The sequence below is a fragment of the Daldinia childiae genome (genome assembly GCF_008694065.1).
Source record: "Daldinia childiae strain JS-1345 chromosome Unknown Scaffold9, whole genome shotgun sequence".
Classification (NCBI taxonomy): Eukaryota; Fungi; Ascomycota; class Sordariomycetes; order Xylariales; family Hypoxylaceae; genus Daldinia; species Daldinia childiae.
Window position 1 is genome coordinate 329,557 of NW_022984650.1, and position 20,070 is coordinate 349,626.

Consider the following 20,070-nt stretch of genomic DNA (forward strand, 5'->3'; position numbering starts at 1 on the left):
CTTACGTTTTTTGTACCCAGAACTACTAGATAAGTACCAAGGTACCTTGAGGCTCTAGAAGGTCCACAGGTGCTCAGTGATTGGTTTAAGATTAAGTTTAGTTGTGAAAGTTACGTCCGCTGATGGCCGCCTGCAGCTGCTTGCAACCGTTGGCAAAACAGCAGCTCTTCTGCCCGTTATCAACTTTAAGTTATCAACTTTAAACTTGGTACCTATCTTCTAAGAAGCTTCATCAACTAACAACAGCGACGATACTCAATTATTTAGCGATTCTATATGCTACCATAATTCTCTCCCTTCGACAATCCCACATATTAAATAAAGCTCACACTAATCCTTCCCCTCCTTCATCATGGGTTCCGACCCTCAATATGCGAAATGGCCTGCTCTACCTTTAGCCCAGCAAGTCTTCACCATCACGAATCCCTACGCTACTCGACCCGCCCAACAGGCTGCAGTTAAAAGCTTACAAGATGGTATTAACGAGAATAAGATGGCCCCTCTGTATAAGTACCTGGCACACCCCACTGAGGGCATTCTGAATGCCACCGGTGAGACCTCATCAGCATCAGCCCCTCAGAAGCCCACCGGCCGGAAACCAAGCGCTGCGGGTATGGTCGCCAGCAAGACTGCTGGTGCGACCTTACCCTGGGACGAAGATGTCTACAACAGCTTGAAGGCGGAGAACGACAAGGAGCTAGAGGGGTTCCAAAAGGAGGAGGACGAAGCTGTTGAACAGGCTGGCGAGACGGAAATCATGGCTGCGAAGGGGAAGCGTGCTGATTTCTTTGCCAAGATTGGAGACAAGGTATTTCTATTTCCTAGCTACTCAACAACCTAACTGTTACTAATAATTTCGCAACAGGACAAGGCGATAGCAGCTTATGAGGATGTCTTCGAGAAGACGGGCATTCTGGGCACTAAGATTGACCTGGTATTGGCAATAATCCGCATGGGACTGTTCTACGGCGACAAGGCTCTGGTGAAGAAGCATGTTGCGCGCGCGAAGACGCTCGTCGAAAGCGGTGGCGACTGGGACCGTCGTAACCGCCTCAAGGCCTACGAGGGCCTACACCTTTTAACCGTCCGCTCCTACAACCTCGCCGCACCCCTCCTCCTCGACTCCCTGTCGACGTTCACCAGCTACGAATTATGTACATACTCTAACCTAGTCGTGTACTCTGTCCTCGCCGGCTCCGTTTCCCTCAAGCGAGTTGACTTCAAGAGCAAGGTCGTCGACGCCCCCGAGATCAAGGCCATCCTGGGCGCCGATAGCGACGACAAACTTCTCGCCCTGTCCGGTGCCATCTCCGCAGGCCCCGGCGCTAAGGATGCCGAGATGCGGGATGCTGTTAAGGACACCGTCTCCCCTACGGCACCTACCAAGATTACTGCAGCCGTCAACCTGACGACGCTCGGCACCGGCTCCGACCAGCCCGAGGCCGAGCTGGCTGTTGACTTCTCGCCCCTCGCCCAGCTCGTCAGTAGTTTGTACAATGGCAACTACAAGCTATTCTTCCAAGCCCTCGCACTCGTGGAGGAGCAGTTCCTCACCCAGGACCGCTACCTCCACGAGCACAAGGGCTGGTTCATCCGCGAGATGCGTCTCCGCGCCTACCAGCAGCTGCTGCAGAGCTACCGTGTCGTCGGGCTCGAAAGCATGGCCAACGACTTCGGCATCACTGTCGACTTCTTAGACCGGTATGTTATATTTATCTATTTGTTTTCCTCACCCCCTTTGCCTCCACTCGAATTATCTAATACTAACCGATTCCCCCAGCGACCTCGCCAAATTCATCGCCGGCGGCCGTATCCCATGCACCATCGACCGCGTAACAGGCAAGGGCGTCATCGAGACAAACCGTCCGGACGACAAGAATAAGCAGTACCAGGACGTCGTCAAGCAGGGAGATCAGCTGATCACCAAGCTGCAGAAGTATGGCCAGGCTGTGCGGCTCCGCGGTAGCGAGAGGGCGTAAAAGAGGTAGTAGCAATAGTATGAAAGTACTTAATAAAGACGAATAGAGGGGCGTCGAAGATGGTTCAGCTGTTGCCGATGACGAGTTTTGCGTGTCTGTGCAATAGACAGATGATGTAACAATACGAATCAAACATAGACGGGCCGAAACTAACCTCGTTTTAAGCCCACAGTGAGGAATGTTGCGCGTTCAGTATGAACTTCATAAGTTAGGGTGAGATTCTATAAGATTCGTGATGCGTAGTGGAGAGTATGTATGTAGGTATCAAAGTCTTAACGCCCTATGCTATCCTGTCCCTCCACGGAGCCATACACACATGAGGTTTCTTAAAGCAGCCGATATAACCAGTTCTGTAGGTATCTAGGTTGTTTTGTGTTCTTCCACGACTCCCGCTCCTCTCGGTCTAACCCTACAATTCACTCTTGACTCCTACGTGCTGGCCCCATACAATGCCCATCATCGTTACTCGTTCCCTCATCTCGCTATCTATCTGTACTTGTCCATGAATTCCTTGTGGAACTTCTTAATAGATCCAACCCATTCAGAGCCAGGGGCTAAGAAGGTAGTACGGAAATGCAGGGTGCCCTCGGCCTGACCGAAACCGCTCCCGGGCACAACACATACGCCTGTAGACTCTAGCAGACGCATGCAGTAGAATTCGTCGGGCGTACGACCCTCCTCCTTAGCAGCCTCAGCGGCCTTAGGGGGCACGTGGATGGTAGGGAAGATGTACATACTACCTTGGGGTTCGCCACACTCAACGCCCTCCATCTCTTTGAAGGCCTCGTATAGGGTGTATGCGCGTGTCTTAAGGTTGTTATATATGAAATTGTATTCCTGGTCGTAGAGCTCGTACGAAGGCTCACCAGGCTTGGGCGGGTTGACCATAAGTTCGACGAGACACTGGCCGATGACGGGGGCACATAGCGTAATGGACACGAACTTGTAGATCTGCTCCTCGACCTCAGGGTTGAAGCCAATCAGGTCAAAGTAACCACCACGGTGACCGCACTCGCCGACCATGCCCTTGGAGATGGAGTGTAGAGAGGCGAGCTCAACCTCGTCGTATTTTCCGGGGTGCTCCTTTTGTAGAGTGAGTAGGACCTGGCGGAAGCTGTGGAATTTTCCGATGAAGACATTGGTCTGGTAGACTTCGTCGGCCATAACCACGAGCTTCTCCTCAGCAGCAAACTCCAGGACGGACCGGACATCCTCTTCGGACAGCGAAGCACCCGTCGGGTTACCCGGGTTAATGATGACAATAGCGCGGACGTCGATGCCATCAGCCTTGGCTTTGTTATAGGCCTCCTTGATAGCTACGAGCGACGTACCCCAATGAGCGGACTCGTCAAGGTAATAAGGAACGCATGTGGAGTTGATAACAGAGAGCGAAGCGGTATAGAGCGGGTACTGAGGAATAGGCACAAGAACTCCGGTGGTAGGAGCGGCACATATTATGTGTAGGAGGGTGTTGACACCGGAAGACGCACCGGCCGAGAGATAGATATGTGCCGGGTCGGCGCGGAAGCCATCCCGTCCTAGATTTATTAGTTAATACGAAAATAGTATTAACTTTTGAATTAGCTTAAACTTACTTTCAAGGAATTTGGCAACGCTCTCCTTGATGGCTGGAACACCAGCACTGGCGCTGTATGCTCCAACGCTACCGGCGTGATCTAAAAGCCATCTCGCCCGTTCCAACACGTCTGTCTTATAACCCAGTGAGTTGATTAGAACATCTTCATGTTCTAGCAGCTTAGGGTTCTCGAGAAGACTCAGAACCTGGCGGAAGTAGGTAATGGGTTTCTGATCGAGTTGCTGAGGGTTGCCGATGTTTGCGCTTATAACTTGGGAGAATGGTAGGCTTTTGTCACCCTTTTTTAGTCTAGCACGGTATTCCTCTGACTTGACGGCGAGCTCGCCGCGGACGGCATATTTGGCCTCGACGATGTGCGGGTTTATATTTCCAAGGTTGAGTCTAGCCATTGGTGTTTGATGGTGAAAATGGCGTTTAGGGGAGTGTAACAGCGGCTTTGGAGATGGCGGGGTAGTGATAGACCCTGAATATGACAGTAGTAGCGGGCGCGGGGTATCAGCTGCTACTGCCGTTCCTGATAAAAAATAAAAGCTTGGTTAGGTAAGGTAATTACCTCTATTGTATGGGGGAAGGCACCCAAGTTTCAAAGTTTCAAGTACTAATTTTGCCTTTTTTTCTTCTTTTTTTAAACTTTCAAATAGAGAGAAGGAAGGATTGGCTAAAGAGATTGTGGTATGTTTATGGAATGATGAGGGAATTACAACCGGAACTAAAGACGAATAATAATTCAATATAATAAGTAATAACAATAATAAGCCCCAACTTGGAACTTCTTGTCAAACTTCACAAATTAGAAATCGTGCATTGTTTCACCCACGCGATCCAGAAAAAGACCCTACGGACGTAGAGTCCCCATATCTTTTTTTTTGCCGCCTGACTGCGTGCGCAGGTGCGTTGACGATTTGCCCCCCGGCCTTAAAAGTGTGGGACTGGACCACGATGCTAAACCTGTCGTGCAGCAAGGCACCGACGGTAATTGGGAGAAAGCTGCATCCACTAGGAAGGCCGATAACCGGAATAGTTAAGGAAATGGGCAACAGTCATTGGTAATATGGATGACTTTCCAATATGTATACATATTTGGTCCCTGAGGAAGAGTTGAAACAAACAACTTGAAGGAAATACAGAAATGAGGTAGGTACTTACCAGTTGTTATATGTAAATCATTATGTCGATATCGAAGAGTTTGCGCTCTATGGCTGTAAGCTCTCTGGGAGATGATGGCGTCGAAATTTTTCACCCGAGCAGTACGAGACGCTCCCGATCTAACTGTTGCCATCTGAGGCGAAGAAACAGTTCCGAGTCGAATGGGGAGGAAGAGGTAGAGAGAATTGGTTAGAAAAGGAAAAAATTCACCCGAAATTGATTTGAAAGTGTAATTTTTCTCCTTCGCGATAGCTGTAATCCAACCCTGCCTGTCTGTCTATCATAGGCTAATCTTAGGGGACGAGAACGAGACCGAGATCTAAGAAAGTCCCTTCACCGCTAACGGCCGATTGCGCCCCGGTATATCGGAGTTAAGTTGACGGAGATAAAGCGCATTTTTTAAAGGAGTTGCCATATAGGAGTAACAAAGCATCACCGGTATTCAACAGAAATTAGTATACTCTTTACATTATATACCTTCAACGGCTTCTCTAACCTAACCCAAGAACAATATACCAAAAATCATACTTAGATTATGATGAATTCTTCATGACTCCCAGAAATAAAGGTAAAACTTGGCTCCAAATTCGATCGAGACTTGATCGTATCTAACGCCCTCTGTACTTCATATGTCGCAGTTTCTCCTCTAGGAACTTGAGACAGTGGTATCACGAAATCCCCCCAATTTCCAATCAGATGCTCTGTAGCTTTCTCAACAATGTCGAAGGATCCTTTACCATAGCTTAAAATTTCTGAGCGGAGGACCGAGATGTCTCGCCGAATATTTAAGCGTATTTCATCAAAGAGCGTATTGACTTCGCTAGCACTTAAGAGTGCGTATTTTCCTTTGATCTGAGGATGATCCTCGAAAGAACAGAAATATAACGTGTCCCCAAATAGTGCTTTGAAGTCTCTTCCCCAGTTAAATATAAGGTGCATATTTAGTGTTGATTCCCGCCAAGGCTCAATTTTCTTTAGAAGATCGATCATTAATGGCTCTTCGCTTGAATCCTGAGAGCCTTCTAATATCTTCCTTGAGTATTTCTCCGCGGCAGATTTGGCTGCGTTAAAGTTCCGCAACCAATAATACCAAAACCCATCATATAAGAATGGAACGTCTTTAAGGCCTTTCTTTGACTCCATAAGACTGGTAAGCTTATTCATGCGGTCGTGGCTTGGCTCTGGTCCGAATGACCATGAAAATCCAAGGGCTTCGTTAGAGGAGTCTTTTTCTGTTTCCTGTGAACCATTAGATTAAGAACATCCTAGCCTCGAATAATCTTTGCCTACCGGAGAGAATCGTAACCTCCAAGGACTGAACTTGAGATCTATATGAGGGTTTTCCTTGAGAAAGTTTTGCACTGTCAGGATTTCGGGGTCGCTAGGAATAGGGAAATGCTCAGGTTGAAGCACTATCTTCTTGCCGCCGTCGGCAAATATATAAGGTAGCCCAACCTTGCATAGTCCAATGAAGGTATAGCAACTAGTATGATCGCGAATATCAGTCTTCCGAAGATGTAGCGCGTACGGCTTAGAATCCCCAATACACGGTAACATGATGATGTCCATCATCCAGTTAAATAGTATTTGGAATTTGACGTTAATCTTAAATCCCGAGCTATGATTGTAGGTATACTCTAGTTTCGAGCCTTCCATGCCGATACCACTTAGTATTCTATATCCACGGATAACCAGGGATCCAGTCCGACTGAGGACCACCTCGGGAATATGCTGTGAATGTTGGTTAGGTGAGTCCGGTTGAATATAGACCGGACAGAACTCAGGACTCAGATTGATTTCGTCGTTGTGGGCCGCGCAACGAAAGTCAGGAACCCATGAAGGGAGGTCCAGGGGTCGGTTATCATGTATCGCTTGAGATCTCCCGCTTCTCACTCGCTCCAAGAGGTTCATTAAGTGACCATTGGACATCAAGAGAGTAGCGATGCCAGTATAGACCTGCTCTACTGCAAGATTGTAGTTCGCAACCAGTCCCTTCGTGCTCGCGCCGTCTATCATACCAAAGAGGGCGAATATCTTATCCTCTGGTCTCGAAGCCTTGCTGGGCATACCATCAAATATCAGATTCCCAATTTCTTCCCAGGATCCCAGCTTGCGTCTTTCGCAGTGTCTTGCCCAAAGAGGCAGGACTTCTTCGGCGTGAGCTTCTTTGAATATGCGCCCAAATTTCTCTCGGGAATGTTGAAGCTCGAGCGATTGAGTGTCGAGTCCATGATAAAAGCTGGCATCTCTAGCCAGAGCTAATTCCTGTATAATCCAGATGCGGGAGAAATAAGGAAGAGAAAATAGCCACTTTATTTCATTAATGTATTGGCCATCCTCCCCATATCTTTTAGACGATTGCTCATCGGAGTTGAGCGCGAACATTGCGTCACTTGTGTACTTCGAGCCTTTTCCTAGATATACTAAGACATTCCGCGCCCGAGAGTATATCTCAGGCATCAACCCGACCTGCTCACGTTTTTCGTCGCCATCTTCTTGGTTAATACATATGGAGTCTACCCATAGGTACCTTGCCTTTTTTCTATATCGGAACCGTCGAAGCGCCGCCTCGCAATTTTCAGTAATAGGGAGTCTATACCAATTATTATCGAGATACAGAGGTCGGCACCTTTTGCTATCGCCCGCTTCGTTCGCCCATGTATACGAAATAGCCTCATATTCCAACATAGTTTCGGTATTTTCGATAGATGCAATGAGTAACCCTCCATGTAGCGGGTCCCCGGGTTCACCCTCAGACAATCGAAGGATTCTAAGATGTGGGTTTCGTGTTGTGAGTGGCGTGGTCTCTAGGGACTTGTACTGATAGTACTGGTACGGTGCAGGGTTTGCATTTTGACTCGGAGGACGAACTATCGGATCGCCCTCGTCGTTAAGATGTGAAATAGCGGTTAGTTGATTTTGTTTGTATACGCTTCCCTCAAGGACACGAATAACTCGATCGGAAAGGTTGTTATCATTACTATATTGGACGCCTTGTGGCCAAGATAAGTTCAGTGATGACCTCTGAAGTACGTGGTGTCTCACTTCCTCTCGTGTGCTAGGGTCTTGAAGCTCTTCATCTTTTGGAACCGGCGTCCAGCATTGGACACAACGCCACGAAACTTCCGGTAACTTATCGAAGACGGGGTGGTCACATGCGCATAGACTTGTCATTGTGCCAGTTTTAATTGTCAACGATAGCAAAATGAATTCTCGAAAATGGTTGTTAAACAGTTCGAGTAAAGTAGAGTGTTGGGAAAGAGAACGAGCGGTCTGAGAAGGTTATCAAGTAGGTGCCCGTTATTGAGGGAAAGAAGTTAAGGTAAGAAAATTCATTTAGCATTAAGAATAATTACATCAAGATAGGTGGCTATGTAAAAGTTATCTTTGCTAATGATGTAACGAAAGGTAGGCTACGAATGTCGTATTCAGGACTGGTGTCCAGTGAATCCCGCCACGTAGCGGTCCATCCCTCCTCTTGCATAGCCTAGCAAATGAGCGAGTTATTAGAGTGTTCAGCATGAATATATCTTACAATCACAACTTCCCGTTAACCTATCGTGTCTAGGCTAAGGTTTATTGTATTGAGGTAGGCCATGATATTAACGAATCAAGCTGAAGATAGACATTAGGTAAATATTTTAAAGCCAAATTAATTTAAGTTGGACCATGAAGTCGACTTGATTCGTTTAACTCTGAAACATTCCCAGTGGAATTGCAGCCACCGATAGGCAACGAAGCTACGGAATAGGTACTCAGGAGATTTTACGGAGGCTCCGTCAACTCAGCCACTACATAGTAAAAATACCTGAGAACTTTCTGATTATCGCAATTAGTATGACACTGAAATATATGAAATGTATTATTGTTCGAATGCCAGGGATCAAAGGAAACTACATATTGAAACAATAGCATGTGTCGATCGTAAATACTTCTGTCCAATTATTCAAACGGTTACTACTTCTGACAAGTCGCTGTAATATGTATGATTAGCTAGAAGAGAGATAGTCCTATGCAAGAGGAAATGAAATAATAGATCCGGCATAAGAAGATGTTAGTGACCATTCGCAGGATGTTCGGATTTATTTCCATTGAAACGCATACTGTTTGTTGTATCCTAAACCTATCATACCATATAATTACTAGCCCTTTTTTTATCATGGTTAAGACGAGGAGCCTTTCTTACGCATAAAGTTAAAATCTTTATCCTTAAGGAATTCCTATTTATAAGCTTGGGCTTATGCTTCTAGTTATCATAAATCCACAAAATTTCGAAAAAGGGGTAAAATCAACCTCGTAGCGAAAGGGAGCCGAATTCGACCTGATTAACTCACAAACTCAATAACTACAATTATATATAAAATCACCTAAAACCACCACAGTGAATTGAAATTATAACTTAAGTTTCACACCAAAAGGCTAAAGTATAAGATTAAACCTGACATATAGACCCGGTTTCCCAGTATTGGCGCCCGGAATCTCACATTACCATCTCAAATTATCGAACTCCTTTTCCAAGTTCTCATTACTATAACTCCAAACTCACTCAACCGTGGTTAAAAATTAGCTTTAGCGTAACTAATCCAACAATTCTCACCAGAAAGTCTCATATTGATACCTTTATACTCTAGAGACTACGGGCTGAAGAGAACTTCTCATATGAAATTCGGCACGGCGATATAGAATATGAGTTTTTCATAATTAAATATATAATAGGAAAGCCCTTGTTATTAGGCAATCACCTACTACCTAACATTTGTAATAAGACAATATAATGTCCTCAGGGGCCATTTCTTCAACGAATCATTCACTATATTAAAGTGAAGCTTGGAGACATTATGTTCCCTTTAGTCATCATAAGCGCATAAATATCACTATAAGTATCTATGTGAATTGTATTAATGAGATCTTACGCCTGTTAGATCGTTTCATAAACTTACTACATATATCCTTGGACGTCCTCGTAGTATTATTCAAACATCACCTTACTGAGACTTGAAAACCCAAAATAAAGTAGAATAAAATTCACTTTTCTCAGCCCATACTCATATTTTCTCTCATTTTATTTATCATCTGCGCATATTGATAATTTCGCATCTCGATAGAAAGCTGTTTCCATGCGCATAACAACTCATCCATGAGATAGAAAAGTCGAGTGATTTATTAATGTATGATGAAAATGAAGAGAATCTTACATTCTATTCGTTCGAATTTATAAACCCATTTGATACAGCAGAATGATTTGAATATTCTACTACCCAAGGCATATAGCTTTGCCAACATGAGACAATTTCAAGAGTAGCGTCTCGCTAGCCCATCGCGTATTACGTCGGCATCATCTCCTAAAGGGTAGGCATAACAAATGCCAATGGACCTATTTTAATTACGCAATACTGATAGGTAGCGAATTATATCACGCAAATTGGAAGGTGGCGATGCTCAATGGCCTTATGCACGCCGGCGGGGATCATGTGGATTATCGCCAATCTCTTTAGTGCCGGCTAAGTTCGAGACTTGGCTGTGTGTGATACAGCGTTCCTTGCCTATCTCGCTACCTGCGTACATACGTAGGTACCTAGTCGCTTTAGGTAGGTATATGCTGTCGACATACACAGGCAGACAGGATACAATGGGTATTAGTTCGCCGTGAGGATCCCCCTTCAGTAGCCGAAACCCACCATCCACCCCACTGGCGAAAAAGCATTGGGGGGTAGGGCTTCTGTTGAGACGTGGGGTCTTGGCTAGAAAGAGAGAGAGAGAGAGCCTAGTATGAGCTACATACATGCTTGCTTACTTGCTTCGTCACGATGTAGCCCGTTAAACTTCAAGACTGGTTCTCTTCCGTGAGTCGACGAGATTAAATCTGTGCGTAATCATGAATCCCGCGCGCCCGGTTCTTCGTCGATTTGCTCAGCCGCTGGCTCGGCCTGTTCGATGTAACGGTATCCGATCGTTTACGACGGCGTCATCTCGCCCGTCTGCTGCCGCTGCCGCGGTCCAGCCGCAACACTTTGATCAGCCGCCTTTCCCTATTCCCGGTCCGGTCCATGTTAGGCAAGAAGTTCCTATCCAAAGTACTAAGAACACCCTCCGTGATGCCGTCTCCGCCACTCAACCGCGGAATGACTGGACGAGGGATGAGATAGCTGCAATCTACGACCATCCATTGATGGATTTAGTGCACCAAGCGGTAAGATAACCATATACAAGAAACCAATGCTTTTAGCTGTTGGTTTATACGAAATCAAGTACACAATAGTTATGGAAGTGAATTTGACTGATAACACTAGCCATAATAGGGTCTCGTCCACCGACGCTTTCATGACCCGGGAGAAGTGCAACTATGCACACTCATGAATATCAAGGTAAAGCTATCAATAAATCGGAAAAATAAGTGCTCGCTAACAGACATACATCAAGACCGGCGGATGCACAGAAGACTGTTCCTACTGCGCCCAAGCGACGCGATACCAGAAAGGCACAGGACTTCAAGCGAAGAAGGTCGAGACAGTCGAGTCAGTGCTAGCAGCCGCACGGGCAGCCGCGGCAAACGGCAGCACGCGGTTCTGCATGGGGGCCGCCTGGCGGGACATGCGCGGGCGCAAGAACAGCCTGCGGAACATCGCCGAGATGATCAAGGGCGTGCGAGCGCTCGGCATGGAAGCCTGCGTCACGCTGGGCATGATCGACTCGGCGCAAGCGAAGGAGCTCAAAGAAGCCGGACTGACGGCGTACAACCACAACGTCGACACAAGCCGCGAGTTCTACCCGTCTGTCATCTCGACGCGCACCTACGACGAGCGATTGCAGACTCTTAGCTACGTGCGTGATGCCGGCATCAACGTCTGCTCTGGAGGAATTCTCGGCCTTGGAGAGACGTCGACCGATCGTGTCGGCTTGCTGCATACCGTGTCGACGCTTCCCAAGCACCCGGAGAGTTTCCCGGTAAACGCTCTGGTGCCTATTAAAGGAACGCCTCTTGGAGATCGCGAGCCGATCGATTTTACAAGTAGTAAGTACATCCAGATATATTGGCCCCTTTTCGTCCGCATCTCAGGAGCACAATGCGGGATTTCGAGTCTATCCCGAAGTATAGTCCAGTGACATAGGATCTTGGATCACATATACTTGTAAAATCTATATTTAACCGCCTTGCTAATTCTACATATTCTAGTGCTTCGAACCATTGCTACCGCCCGTATCATCATGCCCGCCACCATCGTTCGAATAGCTGCTGGTAGGAAGACCATGTCAGAGGAGAAGCAAGCGCTATGTTTCATGGCTGGCGCGAACGCTATCTTCACCGGCGAAAAGATGCTAACAACAGAATGCAATGGCTGGGACGAGGACAAGGTTATGTTTGACCGATGGGGTTTGGAGCCGATGAAGAGTTTCGACAAATCTCCGCCATCCACAATTAGTGACTCATAGCAGAGCTTGTACCTAAAACTGGCTTAGTTAAAAAATACTCTAGCTCAAGTTATAGACATCATAGCCGCGGTTTATCTCCCTGAGTGAATTCGCCTGTAATTTTCGTAACCTCCTTATGTGGCTCTGTATCATCCTTAAGGACCTCTGCCATTTGAGCCTTTACCCACAGCTCAATCACGCCACATAGTTCATCAACTTGCTCTTTGGTGTTAGAATAATGCAAGCAGACTCTTACTCGCTCGCTTCCTATGGGCACGGTTGGGCTTACGATAGGACGCACCATAAAGCCGAACCGTTGACAATGTTCCGCGAGGCTACGAGGGGAGGCGGTTAGAATCGGGATAATGGGTGACTTTAGAGTTGTTTGCTCAACATAAAGCGTGTGTCGATTTGGTTTTAACCGAGTGTAGAGAGTATGAAGTTGATGACGCGTATAGTAAATGAGAGTTTCCAAGTGTCGTCGCAATGGTTCGGACTGTCCGCTCATGAGAAAATCATAGACAACATCTATGCTAGCCAGTGACGTAAAGGTCATCGATGTCGTATATATAAGACTTCTGGCATAGTTTATCAAGTACGATCGAGTAATAGAAGAGCATAGAACAACGCCTAGTACAGAATGTGTTAATACTCATTCTTTCTGGTGACGGTGCCTTAGCAAGTGCCAAGTTCACTAATAAAACACCGAAATATTCGCGGACGGGCATAGAATACATACCTCCGGCACAACCCATCGCTTTTCCAAAACCAAGTACCCTCGCCCATATTCGATTCTCTAAGCCGAGCTGGCATACTAACCCACGACCATCTTTGCCGAACACACCTACTGAGTGCGCTTCATCGACTATGATGTATCCGTTTCCAGATGGTAGGTATCGATCAACGGTCTCAACAATTTCTTTCAAGAGTATAGTATCACCATCCATGCTGTAAAGCCCTTCTACGCAAATGAAAACGTTGGCTTGACAATTAGTGACACGCTCATCTCTCATTAATTCCCTCAGGATATGATCGAGCCCATAGTTCTTACTGCCGCTAGCCACTCGGCTCTCCTTGGTGCCGGAAACTCGTCCCCGCTGGGCCTCTGATATGGAACTATGCGCGAATGGGATCCTTCTAGTGGCCCGGCTCATACGCATTCCGTCATGAACGCTCGCATGAATTAGCTCGTCGTAGAGAATCACATCCCCGGGCTGTGGGACAGAACCAAGTAATCCGGTGTTGGCATCATAAGCGGAAGTGAATAGAAGCGCGGCTTCTGCACCATGAAAAGAGGCAATTTTAGCTTCAAGCGACTCTGCAAATGGTGAATTACCATCAAGGAGACGAGAGCCTCCTGAGCCAAGGAGCGACCTACGCGAATCGCGCGATCCGTTGCCGTCTTCCGGGGTTGCGACTTCGGCCTGTAAGCGAGACAGTAATGATTTCTGGATTTCCGGGTTTGTCGATAAAGACAAATAACCATTGGATGAAAAATCGATAGAGTTAGTTGGAGTATTGCTCAGCTTTCTGAGCCTGTCGTGAGTTTTTCGACGCGCCAAGACCTCCCCAAGTGTATCATCGAGTCGACTCCGTGTACCTGTCATTGCTGTCCTGTGATTTGAGCATCCAAAGTATGAGGGCTGACTACAATTATATTCATCTGTATGTAATGTTGATCATATGTCGATCAATACACTACTTATCTACCTAGGTATACCCTAGTACGAGATGAAAACTTCCGGACCGATGTCACGGCTGCAGGGTAGTGGGGTATATATTGTTGCTTTACCGGATTAATTGGTAATATTACTTAGCACGTAATTTAGTATCTAGACTTACCTGCCGTTAACAACACCAAGAAGCAACTCACAATCCTTACGAGGGTGGCGTAGTGTAAATGGCACCCGCCCACCCTCTACTTTGGAGCTCTCTTCGAGTCTTTCAAGTCTATGGAGCCAACACTGATGTTGGTAAAACCATCATAGCCACGCTTCTCTGCAGGGCTGCCAATAGTATATGGAGAAAAGAGCAGACATCGTACCTTAAGCCCGTTTCAACAGGCCCGGAAGATGAAGCCGATGATCGGTGTACGTGAGCTCTCAGCTACTCTGTCTTGTGAAACCGATAATACTAACCTATAGGAGTTATAGGAGAGTGAATGTAATAAACATTGGGTTACATGTGTTGATGTGAATATAGCCATATCGAAAGATACGCCCCTGGGGTCCTTCGCAAAACGTTGCTGCAGTATGATCTGGCGATGAGCCCGCATGCTGCGGCAAAGGGAAAGGTACGAAACGCTCTGTCTTTGACCTTGATGGTATTGGCGACTTAATAATTGGCTATGAAGTTAGTACCTTCGGATAAAGAACTCCTTTCTAGGATATATCAATTCGCATCTCGGAGTGCGGCTCAACAACCCGGGTGGCTTTTTATAGAAACTGCCGGTGGCGTTCATTCTCCTGGACCGACAGGCACTACGCAAGCGGACCTATATGCAGCAGTGCGATGCCCCGTCATACTTATCGCCGACTCCAAGCTCGGAGGAATCTCTTTAACCATCTCCGCTTTTGAATCCTTAAAACTGCGCGGATATGACGTCGAGAGCATTCTCGTGTTCCAGGACAGCGAATATGATAATGAGAAGTACTTAAGAGACTACTTCACAGCCTCTCATGGAATACCTGTTGCATCGTTCCCGAAACCCCCTCTAAGGGCGCAGGATGGAGATGTAGACGCAAAGGCAATGCTGCAGTATTACAAGGATGAAAGTCAAAGTACTGGTACTCGAAATATTCTCGAGCATCTGAACCGCAAGCACCAGGCTCGTATCGAGAGGCTCGAGTCAATGCCTGGAGATGCATATAAACGAATATGGTACCCCTTCACGCAACATACATCTCTCTCACCCGACAAGATTGTCGCTATCGACAGTGCTCGAGGGGACTTCTTCCAGACTGTTGTACCAAAAGCAGAAAGGGCAATTAACAAGCATGCACCTGTTTTGCAGCCTTCATTTGATGGTTCTGCGTCGTGGTGGACTCAAGGACTCGGACATGGTAACCCCTCACTCACGATGGCCGCAGCCTACGCAGCGGGTCGTTACGGTCATGTCATGTTTGCTGGGGCCATTCACGAGCCCGCTCTAGCCCTAGCAGACACCCTCTTATATGGGATGAAGAATCCTCGCCTTACTCGCGTGTTTTATTCGGATAATGGCAGTACAGGTGTAGAGGTTGCGGTCAAGATGGGTCTACGAGCGGCTAGACTCCGGTACGGATGGGATGCGAGTACAGATATCGGAATCATTGGACTAAAGGGTGGGTATCATGGCGACACCATGGGTGCTATGGATTGTGCCGAACCGAGTACGTATAACGAAAACATTGAGTGGTATAACGGAAGAGGTATCTGGTTTAACTACCCGAATGTTAAGTGTAGCCATGGCCAATGGATCGTCGAAATACCCGACGAGTTGAAAGCAGATATTGGCAGCAACAAAACTTTCAATAGTCTATCCGATATATTTGATATCGACTCTCGAGAATCAAACGACGAACAACGGGCGTATGAGAAGTATATCGAAGAGAAACTATCGTATTACGTTAGCAATGGCCGAAAGTTTGGTGCTTTACTTATGGAGCCGGTGGTCATCGGGGCTGGAGGTATGGAGTTGGTGTAAGTAAAAAGCGAGCAGTTGAGTCTTTTAGAAGAAGCAAAAACTAATTTGGATACAGGGACCCCCTTTTCCAGCGTGCCCTCGTCAATGTCGTCCGTCGTTCGGCAACACTCTTTGGTTCATGTCCCGAACCGGATACTTCGGATCCTACATCTTGGACTGGCCTTCCCGTCATATTTGATGAAGTATTCACGGGGCTGTATCGACTCGGAAGATTTACCGCATCGTCGTTTCTGAAAACCGAGGCCGATGTCTCTGTTCATGCCAAGCTTTTAACTGGCGGTTTGGTACCACTCAGCACTACATTGGCGTCTGAGAGCATTTTCAAAGCCTTTGAGAGTGACGACAAAGCTGATGCCCTACTTCATGGACATAGTTACACAGCCCATCCTATCGGTTGCCAAGTCGCGGTAGAGTCGTTGCGACAGATGCAGTCGATGGAGAAGCGAGGCGAATGGGATTGGGCGAAAAGCAATGGCTGGTCGGGATCTTTACTTAGTCAGTCTAGTGCCATGAAACCCGAGGTGTGGTCCATCTGGCCCTGGGAGTTATTGAATTGGATTTCGAATCAAACGGAGCTTATAGCTGGAACCTGGGCTCTCGGCAGTGTGCTTGCAATTCACATGAATGCTTCAGATGGCCTAGGCTATAAGAGTACCGCAGCCCTAAAGCTACAAGGTGCTTTACTAGAGGGTGACCGGGAGACGATGTGGAATATCCATAGTCGGGTTTTGGGCAATGTGTTGTACCTCATGGGAGGTCAAAAGACGAACAAGGATGATATCACGGAGATTGCCGGCTTGATCAGACATGCACTGACAGCTTGTTAAGAAAAAGCCAATTTAAGTATAGTGAATAGACTTAAGATAATGCCTTGAATCTAATGAAGTTAGATATCTTCATATTAAAGCTACTCGTGTGAAGAGTAAATAGAAATATAGGTACTTTAGGTAGTTCTAGCATCTGATGTGATGTTGATAATAGATAGACAGCTATAGACTGCTGGACTAAAAAGAAAACAAGGAGGCTAATTGAAACCTAAAAGTGGTTAGGCACTAGTTCAAACTGATAGATCTTAAATTTATCGGAGCCTTATAGTGGACTTCGTACCTTCTGTTTGGAACATCTAGTAGGGGCTTTAAATTAAGAGTATCGTCGAAGCTTAAAAGTTTAAGGAACAGTGCCGTCATTAGGTAACTGATTGCTTAACTGCTCAACTTTCGGACGCTTACCTAATTACGCACGAGCCTCTTCACAGGTACCCAACCAAGCTAACCAAGCTTACCAAGTGATACTCCAAGTAGGTACGTAGTCCCGCGTCGCGCATGAACCGGGACGTTCCCCAAATTCTTCCAACTTCAACCTTTTGCGACAAGCATTCAAAATTCTAACTCTCGCCCGGTGCCACCAGGCAGATTATACGATCCTTATGATTCTATTCTATTAGACCTTAGCAGAGGGCATATGTCCCAGTCCACCCTTTTTTCTCAATTTCTCTGAATTTCTTTCTCATATTCAATCCGTCATAATCACAAAATGGGTATTTGCGCCTCCTGCCTCGGCCGCCGGCGCCGCGATTCCTATGATGAAGTATGTGCCCAGGATGTTTATATTGTCTTTTAAACATTGGCTAATTGTAAAAGGACGATGCATCCCGACTACTTTTCGATGACCCGAATAATCTCCAGTATGGAAGCTTTGGCGAGCACAATTTAAACGCTCAAGCTGACCCGCTTGAGTCGCAACGAGAAGTGGAAGCTCTGCAAAGGGTAGTAGCGCGGACGTCCAAGTATGCGCATTCTAGTTTCATATTCGCTCAATTTTTAATATACTAATGATTTCAGTAATCTTGTCGACGTCTTTGAAATCACCCCACAGGAGTCACAGAGGACTCAACCTACTTTATTCTCAGGGCAAGACGCCCGATTAGCCCGGTATCAAAACATATTATCCAAGCTTTCGCGAGAAGGCGAAACTCCCCCAACAGATAGTGCTTTCGGCGCCGTAGACTGGTTATTAGGCGATGACGATACTATCGAAATACAAGGCAAACCCCCTAGTATCAAGGATGAAGTAGGGGGCTTACTTGTGGGTACCTTTGGAGATATAAATGCGACGCGGCTATGAAGAGTGCTAGTTTTGAACGGGTTAATGACGCAAGTCTACCTAACCCATATGGATACCATATATCATTTGACTCCGCCGATTGATAGCGGAATACGAACCGACCAAAGACCGATTTGGTGATGGACTTTTCTATGACCTAGCCAAGATTTGTAGCGGGTCTTATTCTAGTCCAATATTGAGTTATACAGCGGGGGAGAGCGAGATTCACATACTAAATTAAGTCAGCGAATCAATCCTACATATGTAGTGCCAAAATAACCAATCAGGGATTGGCTTTCAGGGGGACCTAAAGAGAAGCAGGTCCATTAAGTGGTAGACACGTGCCTAGTCAATATCATTTTCTTTTACTAGCGAGTTGGTTCCTATAATAGTTCCGCCTGTTTGGTACGCGGTTCTATAGATATTTTTGTATTATAATCTTAAAAGGTATTCATCCGGCTTCGGTATTGAAGATTATAAAGAATCACGGGCCGAAGAGGCTCACGATGTTGTTTTCTAGAATTATAAACGGGAGTCTGTGCGTCAGATTCTAGCCAGTGAGCGGGGAATCCGGGAAGGGCCGCAACCACCCCCCTAAATTCCATGTGTCACCCGGTCTCCTCCACTCATTTAGGGTTAACAGGTTGATAATAATAATCCACCTACCAAAGACGATACCACAAGAATAATATATCGCCCAGTTTTTTCAACCCCCGGTTACATTCTGTTTCCTACTAACCGTCTATATTGTATAGTCTAATCTAGTGATATCTCCGTTGTGCCCATTTTCATCACTATGCCAGGGTGAACGTATCTAGTTGTGGCTCTTCTAAATGCTTTCATCAATCTATTGATGAAATTTTTTTTTCACCCCCTTAATTTCTTCGTAATGTCTCCGCCAGACGGTCACCAGCTTGAACTATCTATCCATCGTAGACACGAATGGAGAAGAGACGACAAAGTAGAAACCTTCAAGAGCAGTGGTTTACGTATAAGATCTATTTAAGAACCCAAGATTTGATCCTGGTGGACCACTGCGGAGGTCTCTAGCTCTTTAAAAATCCAAATAATCGCATCGAGTATAGCGTACAAAAGACCGGCTTTCCAACGTGTTTATTCAGAGACCATAACCTTCCAAATATGCCCAATTCCAAATTTTGAGATTGACCTCTCCTGCTCTTCTGAGTTCTACTTATAAAAACCCCCCCTCTGAGTCTTTGATGAGTGAAACTCTACTGATATCTCGTAGTCGTGTTGACCACCAACCCCCCACCATCGCGTACACCGTTGACCAGACAGAGTGCCTACACCACCGAGTACTGCCTATTATGATGTTGTTGAAGCATGTTTTGGATTGCCTCGTCGACCTCTCCCATATCCCTTTGGGCTTTCTCGATCGTTGCCGTCCGGTTTCCTTCCCTCTGCCACCGGTAGATGTCGTTTTGGAGCTTGGTGAACTTCCGTTGCTTCTTCTCGATGTCTTTGCAGAGTTTGCAGTTATCTTGCTCTTGGTTGGTACAGTATACCAACTTCAACCCGCAGGTCTCCCCGGTTCGATACTCCTTCGTACATTGTTGACGGAAGTGGCCCCATCGCCAATACCCACACATCCAACGTGTCTGTTCGAAATAGCACATGGTTCACCGTTCGGAGAGAGAGTTGTTGGTCTGGAATAGGAAAAAACCTGGCGTGGCGGTCCGCTGATTAGCTTAGCCGATACACGTAGCTCTGTCTCTGTCGAAAAGGAACGTGGGCCGTCAAGCAGTTTATACTCTTGACATCAACGAAGATATTGTTGCTGGTGTTCACGATAGACTTGAGGCTGAGGCTGAGGCTGGTATTCCCTTCTTCTTCCTTTTTTTTTTATAAATTTTTATATCGACTGAAGTTCTTGAAACCTTGGTTCAGGTTACTCCACCATTAGGTGCAAGTGACATCAATAAGGGGGGACAGAAATACTTATACTTGTCGCTCACGCCTTAGGTTTCCCTCTCTTGCCTTTCCCACCCGGTACTCGTTCTCGACTTGCGCTGGCCCTTAACCTTTCACTACATATTCGTCGACACTGTGTCCAGAGTTACTACTAACAACCGCTGAGGATTGGCCGTTGACAACTCAGCCTGTCTGGTAATTGGGGTTGCATGTCCATT

The 20,070-nt window shown here is 46.4% G+C and overlaps 8 protein-coding genes across 8 annotated transcripts; 4 read left to right on the forward strand and 4 right to left on the reverse strand.

Moving 5' to 3' along the window:
• Positions 1-352: 352 nt before the first annotated feature.
• On the forward strand, positions 353-1,979 carry GL218_07329 (putative 26S proteasome regulatory subunit rpn7; the record flags this gene model as incomplete). The annotated part of the gene is made up of 3 exons (XM_033584079.1): positions 353-808; positions 866-1,701; positions 1,781-1,979. The coding sequence occupies 3 exons, from the start codon at positions 353-355 to the stop codon at positions 1,977-1,979; spliced, it is 1,491 nt and encodes a 496-aa protein (XP_033432448.1).
• Positions 1,980-2,465: 486 nt separating this feature from the next.
• On the reverse strand, positions 2,466-3,965 carry GL218_07330 (putative alanine aminotransferase, mitochondrial; the record flags this gene model as incomplete). The annotated part of the gene is made up of 2 exons (XM_033584080.1): positions 2,466-3,517; positions 3,575-3,965. The coding sequence occupies 2 exons, from the start codon at positions 3,963-3,965 to the stop codon at positions 2,466-2,468; spliced, it is 1,443 nt and encodes a 480-aa protein (XP_033432707.1).
• A 2,011-nt stretch (positions 3,966-5,976) lies between these two features.
• On the reverse strand, positions 5,977-7,896 carry GL218_07331 (Heterokaryon incompatibility protein 6, OR allele; the record flags this gene model as incomplete). Its single annotated transcript, XM_033584081.1, has 1 exon — positions 5,977-7,896. The coding sequence occupies one exon, from the start codon at positions 7,894-7,896 to the stop codon at positions 5,977-5,979; it is 1,920 nt and encodes a 639-aa protein (XP_033432706.1).
• A 2,701-nt stretch (positions 7,897-10,597) lies between these two features.
• GL218_07332 (Biotin synthase) lies at positions 10,598-12,153 on the forward strand (the record flags this gene model as incomplete). The annotated part of the gene is made up of 4 exons (XM_033584082.1): positions 10,598-10,912; positions 11,022-11,087; positions 11,143-11,734; positions 11,897-12,153. The coding sequence occupies 4 exons, from the start codon at positions 10,598-10,600 to the stop codon at positions 12,151-12,153; spliced, it is 1,230 nt and encodes a 409-aa protein (XP_033432705.1).
• A 58-nt stretch (positions 12,154-12,211) lies between these two features.
• GL218_07333 (8-amino-7-oxononanoate synthase) lies at positions 12,212-13,739 on the reverse strand (the record flags this gene model as incomplete). The annotated part of the gene is made up of 2 exons (XM_033584083.1): positions 12,212-12,762; positions 12,872-13,739. The coding sequence occupies 2 exons, from the start codon at positions 13,737-13,739 to the stop codon at positions 12,212-12,214; spliced, it is 1,419 nt and encodes a 472-aa protein (XP_033432704.1).
• Positions 13,740-14,395: 656 nt separating this feature from the next.
• GL218_07334 (Bifunctional dethiobiotin synthetase/7,8-diamino-pelargonic acid aminotransferase, mitochondrial) lies at positions 14,396-16,644 on the forward strand (the record flags this gene model as incomplete). Its single annotated transcript, XM_033584084.1, has 3 exons — positions 14,396-14,425; positions 14,486-15,813; positions 15,873-16,644. The coding sequence occupies 3 exons, from the start codon at positions 14,396-14,398 to the stop codon at positions 16,642-16,644; spliced, it is 2,130 nt and encodes a 709-aa protein (XP_033432703.1).
• A 706-nt stretch (positions 16,645-17,350) lies between these two features.
• GL218_07335 (putative glycoside hydrolase family 74 protein) lies at positions 17,351-17,941 on the forward strand (the record flags this gene model as incomplete). Its single annotated transcript, XM_033584085.1, has 3 exons — positions 17,351-17,404; positions 17,458-17,603; positions 17,659-17,941. The coding sequence occupies 3 exons, from the start codon at positions 17,351-17,353 to the stop codon at positions 17,939-17,941; spliced, it is 483 nt and encodes a 160-aa protein (XP_033432702.1).
• A 1,283-nt stretch (positions 17,942-19,224) lies between these two features.
• Positions 19,225-19,557, reverse strand: GL218_07336 (uncharacterized protein; the record flags this gene model as incomplete). The annotated part of the gene is made up of 1 exon (XM_033584086.1): positions 19,225-19,557. One exon carries the CDS (start codon positions 19,555-19,557, stop codon positions 19,225-19,227), a length of 333 nt encoding a protein of 110 aa, XP_033432701.1.
• Positions 19,558-20,070: the final 513 nt, after the last annotated feature.